The sequence below is a fragment of the Glycine max genome, chromosome 16 (genome assembly GCF_000004515.6).
Source record: "Glycine max cultivar Williams 82 chromosome 16, Glycine_max_v4.0, whole genome shotgun sequence".
In the NCBI taxonomy this organism is placed as follows: domain Eukaryota; kingdom Viridiplantae; phylum Streptophyta; class Magnoliopsida; order Fabales; family Fabaceae; genus Glycine; species Glycine max.
Window position 1 is genome coordinate 33,744,116 of NC_038252.2, and position 7,965 is coordinate 33,752,080.

A 7,965-nucleotide genomic window follows, 5' to 3' on the forward strand; every position below is an offset into this window, starting at 1 on the left:
GCAAGTTGTAACCAAGGATTTCATACTAACAATTTCACACAAGTGGAAGAAGGAAAGTGTCTATTTCCAATAGAATATCTTTTCCCATGTACATGAACTTACAGATATCTGATTAAATGCAGGTGGCTGCAAGTTTTGCATCAGAAGGATCTGTAATGAATGAGTTGAAGCACTGGAATGATTTGTATGGTGAAGGAGGTTCAAGGAAGAAACAACTGCTCACTTACTTCCTTTATATTGTGGAATGCTACTTTTATTTTTGGATTTGTGACCATTCATCCTCAATGATATATACCTTTAACAAAGGAAGGATTCCTTCATCAGAGATGTTGAACTCAAAGCATGCCCAAATGTCATAGAGATATCATGATTCCCAGAAAAGCACAAGTTCTACCACACATATCTATTCTCTGAAGGACGTGTGGATCGTCATGCACTATGTTTGGGAATGGGTTCTCGGTTTTCCGGTTGTCTACAAACAAATGAGCACCTGTATTAGGGGATTTATATTATGTCATGCATGGTTTTGGAAGATGCAATGGCTTTGTAGGAAGTAGGAATATTTTACACCAAACATTTTAGGTATGCTGTATTATATAATCAGAAATTTGTAAATTGATTGTGCAACTGTACTGCTTAATAATTAAATTGGCAAAACACCTTGCCCTCTTTTGATGAGATATTTGTTAAATTGCAGAACTATGAGATGTATCTCAAGCGTGATGAGCACTTCAATCATCTCAATTCTCATTATTGTGAAGATTCATCAACTTCATACAAAACAACCAGTTCAGATTTAAGGGCCAAACTACAAACAAAATGCTTAGAAATTAAAAAGGAAAATAAACTAGATCACAATCACAATTGGCTCCCTAAAGCTCTAGAAGCCTTCCTTAATTCTCTCTCGGTCTCCAAATCCAACTGTGAGAGATGCCTTCTCACCTCCAAATTAAAAGTGTCTCTTTGCATTTTCCACCTCCACAAGCTGGCACCTAGAATTCAGAATTTTTCTGCCAAAAATTAAAATATCGATCCTTCAAAATTTGTCCTCAACTAGAAGTAATGAAAGAATAAAGAAAACATTGAAATGCCAAAAAAAGCACCATGGCTAAAAGCTATATAAAGAAGTAGAAAATGAGATAGAAAAATTACCTCAAACTTATTTTCTATTTTACACTTAATAACTTACGAGGAAAAAGATATATCAAGAAATTTATATATATAATTTATATTGAGTTATTATTTAGCGATTAGAAAATAGGTTAAAGTATTTTAATTTGTTTAATATGAAATGTTAGTGTAAAGAAGTTTTATAACATACATAACAATCATCATTCCTTTAATTTATTTAACTAATACCCCGAAATGACATGAAAATAAATAAAATTAAATATATTAATTTTAATAGATCCCATGTAAAAATCCAATACATTGAACTATTTGAACTTATTATATGCTTTTTAGAAAAACATTTATATTACGGGATTAAAAATATCCCAAAAGATGATTTGTAGTCATGTTAAAAAACATTTTGAGATAAGAATATTTAAAATATCAAGATTTAGATTCCTCGAATATATATATACAACTCATTTAATGTATATTTTCAAGCATCGTATAATTATTGAATATTAAATTACAAATTAGTATTTTATAAACAATCTAATCTAGATTTCAGAAATACAAAACAAACATGCATGCACGTCCAACTTTTCTTTCTCATTACAACTGCTTGTTCATCTTTAGTTAAAACTAGTTCATTCAAAGATATATCATATATGTTCTAGCTAGTCTTCTTTTAAGAAGAAAACCGGACTACAACTTGTTTACCTACAGTGTAATAGTAAACTAAGGTTCGTGTTGATGAATAATTGTTTTTTTTATTAATTGAGGATCTAAAGGTTAAAACAAAAGAGAAAAACGCCATCTAGTTGTAAACAATGGTTTGTGACTGCTATTTATCATATAAAGGAAAATGAAGTATATATACGAAGACTAAAATATTATTACCAGCTATCCTCTGTGACGCCACTTGGAAACTTTCACTGCTACCATGACATAAATAGCGTCTGATAAATTGCTTATGAACTTGAAATAAGCATGTCTCCAAGAACGCTTTATTAAGATTGAGCCAAAGACGCCCCAGAAGCTTATAACAAATCCAATTGCCATGCTCATGTAAAATTCACGGGTGAAGAGCAATTTTTCATCTTCAGGAAGTTTAACAATTGGTTCCTGTGCAGGCTTCCCATCAATACACAATTTCTCTAGTGGCGGTCCACAAAGATCAAGATTATCTTCATAACATGAGGCATTGAAACCCTGTAATTGTGTACCAGTTGGAATTTCTCCAGATAGATTGTTATGTGACAAATCTAACACGCCGAGTCGATCAATTTGAGTAAGACTCCATGGAATTGAACCAATTAGATGGTTTCTTGACAAATCAAGAAAGTCAAGTGATGTTAACTTTCCAATATTTGAAGGAATCGCTCCGGTCAAATGGTTTCTTGATAAATTCAATGAAACCAATCCAAATAAATTCTCTATTTCCAGTGGAATTTCTCCAGAAAAGTGATTGCTTGAGAGATCAATGCTTTTTAGAAGTAGTAACCCATTATTTTTGAACATTTGTTCTGAACCTTTCCACATCAAGAATGCATTCAAATCATATGTTTGATTAGTAATCAAGCCATTGTCATTGACATAATATGAATGACCTTGTGAAGATGTCTTTTGAGTCATTGAAGTAAAATTTTTTATGCATTTAGGAATTTGCCCAGACATGCTGTTTAGTGAGACATCCAAGAGTTGAATGTCGCTTAGGTAGCAAATTGGCAATGGTAAACTTCCATGGAAATTATTTCTTCCCAAACTTAAAAATTGCAACTCTTGTAATTCGCTCCCAATCCAAGCAGGGATAAGCCCTGATAATCTGTTTTCTGCAATATCTAGCATTACTAGATTTGTACAACTCCTCAAGGAGAAAGGTATCTCATCTGTTAAGTTGTTGTTTCTCAATAGCAATGCTTGAAGCTGAAGAAGAGATCCCATGGATGTGGGTATCCTTCCTGAAAAATTATTGTGACTTAAGTCCAAATAAATTAATGACTTGAAATGGCTCCAACAGTCCGGAATTTTTCCAGAGAAACGATTATTTGAAAGGTCTAATTGGTACAAAGTTTCAACTTTAACATTCACACATAAAAATGAAAGAGAATCTGAGAATTTATTTTTGGATAAATCAAGAAACAGGAAACCTCGCAGAAATGGTGGAATAGGGCCGTCAAATTGATTTGATCCAAGAATTAGGGAATGTTGAATATTCCTTATTGGAAAATTTGGAATTATACCATGGAGATTATTGTATGAAATATTCATTGAAATCCATTCTCGGAATGCTAAATTATCCCAAAACCACTTTGGAACCATATCTGCTATTCCAGCATTTGAAATGTCAATACCCTGAAATTGATTTTGTGTCTTCAACCATTTGGGAAATACTGGACCTAGCTGGCAGGATCGCAATCCTATGAAGCGCAACTGAAATGGTGGGACCCAATTTTGGCTAAATGCCAAGGTCACTAAAGAGTTGTCAGATAACTCCAATATGTCTAATTTTGACATATTAGCGAAATGATAGTCAGTGAGCACACCCTTTAAGAAATTTGATTGCATATCTAGTCTCTCCAGTTGAGGTGGAAATTTATAATCTTTAGGAATCTCTCCATATAGCTTGTTTCCATCAAGATTTAATTCTCTTAAAGATGAGAATATTGAGAGGTCGGGTAGTGTGCCGTTGATTTGATTCATGCCTAGATCTAATCTTTCCAATGAATATCTAGCACATCCAGACAAGTGATGGATTATCATTGGAAACTCTTCACTCAAGCTATTATTAGACATGTCCAATGAGCACAAAGCACATGCATCCCCAAATGATTTGGGAATTCCACCTTCTAAAGAGTTTGATCCAATTGACAAAGACTCTAACAGAGATGGCAATTTGGTACTCTCTGGAATTTTTCCATTTAATTGATTTTCTGAAAGATCCAATGTTTTCAAGGCAGAGAATATTGAAAGCTCAGAAAGCGTACCATTGATTTGATTTCCTCCTATGTTCAATTCTTGCAGCGAGAATCTGGCACACCCAGACAATTGATGAATTATCACCGAAAGCTCTTTATTCAAATTGTTACCAGACATATCCAGTGAGCTCAAAGCACATGAGTTCCCAAATGATTTGGGAATTCCACCTTCTAAAGAGTTTGATTGGATTGACAGAGATTTCAAATGAAATGGTAAGCGGATGCCTTCAGGTATCTTTCCACTTAATTTATTTCCATCAAGAAACAATGATCTTAGAGATGAGAATACTGAAAGGTCGGGTAAAGAGCCGGTGATTTGATTATCTGACAAATCCAAATCTTGTAATGAGTGTCTAACACAACCACTAGACAAATTATGAAGGATTGATGGAAGGTCTTCAGTCAAAAGGTTTGCTGGCATGTATAAAGAATGTAAGGTGCATATATTCGCGAAGGATTTGAAATCCTCACCCTTGAATATATTATATGAGAGGTCGAGGTGCTCAAGAGAATTCATTACACGGCCAAAATGGTTTGATATGGAACCCTCCAAGAGGTTATGACTAAGGTCAAGGTGCTGAAGTGAATTCAAGACAATGCCAAAATGATTTGATGATGTGGAACCCTCCAAGAGGTTATAACTAAGGTCAAGGTGCTGAAGTGAATTCAAGACAATGCCAAAATGATTTGATGATGTGGAACCCTCCAAGAGGTTATAACTAAGGTGAAGCTCAACAAGGTTGGAAGTGACGTTGGACAGCCACTGGAGTATCATTGATGACGTGAAGCTGTTCCAGGAAAGATCAAGGATGGAAAGGGAACTAGAAAAATTGAATTTGGAGGGCCTCAATGAAAGGATAAACTGATCGGAAAGGCTACATTCACTTAAACTCAGTTCTCTAAGTGTTGGTAGCTTGGCAATCATTTGGAGGAAGCTATGAGAAGTGTTGAGATTAGATATGAAGACCAAGGAAAGATGGGTTAAAGAAATGAGATTAGACACCCAATGATCTCCATCGTCAATTTTGAGAGCACCACCATAAGCATCATCATAATAATGTGATCCTCCAAGATAAAGCTTCTGCAAATTTGAAAGGTTCCCAAGTTGGGACGGTATACTTCCTTCAAAAGAATTGTAGCTGAGATCAAGATGCAGCAACTGGGAGAGATTTCCAATTTGAGAGGGTATATTTCCTTCAAAATGATTGGCGCTGAGATCAAGATGCTGCAACTGGGAGAGATTTCCAAGTTGACGAGGGATTGAACCCTCCAGAGAATTCAAAGCAAGATTTAAGTATTTCAAATGAGAAAGAGAGCCAAACTGAGTTGGAATTTTTCCGCCAAAACGACAATATTCCAGATCAAGGTATCTCAAGTTGGTGAGAGAACCAAGAAACTCTGGGATTCCTCTGCCTTGAAAAGAATTCCAACTGAGGTTTAAATACTTTAATTGTTGCAACTCCATCAACGACTTGTGGATGTCTCCTCTCATATAACGTTGCCAGCCAATATCAGTGATATCATCAGCGAAGGCATGTGAAAATCTAAGCTGACCGTGAAGGTCGAGCATTAGAACATGGCCGGTGAGGTTGGAGCAGCGAATCCCTTGCCATTGGCAGCAATCAGAAGTGGTCCAAGAAGAGAGCATGCCATAGTCATCCACAAGGGCAGCCTTGAATTGGAGGAGTGCTTCCCTCTCAGTCTGAATGCACATAATATGGTCTTGAGCAGAAACAACAACCTGCAACATCATTAATATTATTATGCCTTCCATGAATTTCAAACCAACTGGAGTTTATTTTTTACTTTTAATAAATAACAGTAAAAAAAAGTTTTAGATATTCATACTTTTAATAAAAAAAATCCTTTTAGGATATTTAATTTTAAAAAATTTGTAATACACGGATAAAATATATAAAAAAAACTCTTCAATAAAATTTATGGAAATTAGTTAAAATAATTTTGTATTTCCTCTAAATTTACTAATATAAATTTTACGCAAGTATGAAAAATATATTCAAATAATTTCTTTTGACCCAAATAGTTTGATTAGTTATGTTGATTTTATAATTATTTCTTTCCCGCTTTTTTAATATTCTATCAGCTCCTTTTTTATTATTTATATTAAACATGTTATATTCTATGCATTTATGTTATAAATATAAAAGCAAAAGAAGTAATTATTATGACATTTTAAAAATTTAAACAAGTAACTAAAACTATGAATATTGGTAAAAATGTTTGAATATAAATGTGTGTATAACTTTTATTTTGTTATTTAAAAGTTAAAATAATTTGAATAGTCTAGGGGGTTAATTTAATTAGTTGGAAATTAATATAAATTTTTTGATATTATCTTTGATTTCAATAGATAAAAAAAATAAAGGAGAAGAAGGGGAGAATTGGATAAAAGAAAAATCTTAGCTTGGTATTTAATTTGCTGAAAAGATTTGAAGCATATAAACATGGCCGCTATGAGATGGGTTCGGCATACAACACTTCTAAATAATAATTATGACTTCTGTTTGCTTCTACCACAACTACTTTAGAAAAATAATTATTTTAAGGGAAATTTTTGAACGAAAACTTTCATCCAAAAGCCATTGAATTTTTATTTTAATTTTAAAATAAATTTTGTTCCTAACTTCTCTTTTAAATATGTAACAATTTTATTAGTTCATATTATTTTTTTACAAACATTAACCAATAAAATTGGTATATATTTAAAAGAGAAGTTAGGAGAAAATTTATTTATTAGATAATATTATAAAATACTTCAAATATAATTGAATCCATTGGCTTATATATTTTCAGCTTTCAGTTTTTAACTTTTCAACTTTCAAACTTTATAATTTCATCTACAATTTTAACTATCAATTAACAATATTTTAAGTAATAGTCCGAAACACAACCTGAATCTATGGTGGCAAAAATTATGAGCAAGACTTTGTGCACTAATTACTTGACCCATATTTTGTTATGCATTTTGACTGAAAGATTTTCAGTTTAAAGATGCTAAAATGTACTTTAGTAAAAAAAATATATATATATATATATATTCTTATGAGTAAAAGTGACGATCACTACACAACAATGACACAATTGCTGTTTATGTTTCCATTTTTCTTTTATTTTCCAATTTAATATTTAACCAATTAAATAAAAATAATGTAGCATTCTAAACGATATATATCAAGGGAAGACTTGGAAAAGTCTCCAGTCAAGAAGTTGCAAAAAAAAAGGTTTTAAAAAAAACTAAAAAGATTACTCATCCGTAACTTTTGCACTTTGTTTGGATTAGAGATGAAATAGAGAAAAATGAAAGAGAAAAAAAGATAGAAATAAAAGAGAAACAAGGTAGAGAATTTATATTGTTTAAATAGAAATAGTAAAAAATGAGTGTTTTTTTTAAGAACCCTCCCATAAAATTAATATTGCTTCTCACAAAATCCTCCCATTTTACCACTATTTTTGAGGAATCAATTTTTTTTTGGACCCCACTAAATTTGTTTTTACTTCATTTTCATTTCCATCCCATCTAAATCAAAAGTTCCCATTTCATTTTTTTTACCCCACTAAATTTGTTTTACTTCATTTTATTTTCAGTCCATCTAAACCAAAAGTTCCTCACTTCATCCCAATTTATTTCCTTCCAAATGATCCTAGTGGAGGACTTCAAATTATATGTAATTGACAATAAAATCATAACGTTTTTGAAGTGGCATTCAAAGTAGGTTTAGTTGAAGAAAGTGACCATGTTCTTAACAAAGAAGAGGAAATTGGGTTTAAAAACAAATACCATGCTTGAAGAGGACATTCAATTTAAAGTTAATTAATCTATTTGTCCTAGATACCATAGACCCATAAATGATTTTTT

At 32.4% G+C, this 7,965-nt stretch overlaps 1 protein-coding gene across 2 annotated transcripts in view; it reads right to left on the reverse strand.

The window, feature by feature from the left end:
• Nucleotides 1-468: 468 nt before the first annotated feature.
• The window catches only part of LOC102663061 (receptor-like protein EIX2), an 8,903-nt gene continuing 1,406 nt past the window's right edge, over nucleotides 469-7,965 (reverse strand). The window contains exons 2-3 of one of the 2 annotated variants that reach the window (XM_014769184.2): nucleotides 2,011-5,829; nucleotides 469-992 (exon numbers count right to left, since the gene is read on the reverse strand). In XM_014769184.2, the coding sequence (XP_014624670.1) occupies nucleotides 2,014-5,829 (3,816 nt within the window). In that variant the 3' untranslated portion in view covers nucleotides 469-992; nucleotides 2,011-2,013. Of the gene's footprint in view, nucleotides 1,011-2,010; nucleotides 5,830-7,965 lie in introns of both variants that reach the window. The other variant, XM_014769183.2, reaches the window with a different exon arrangement.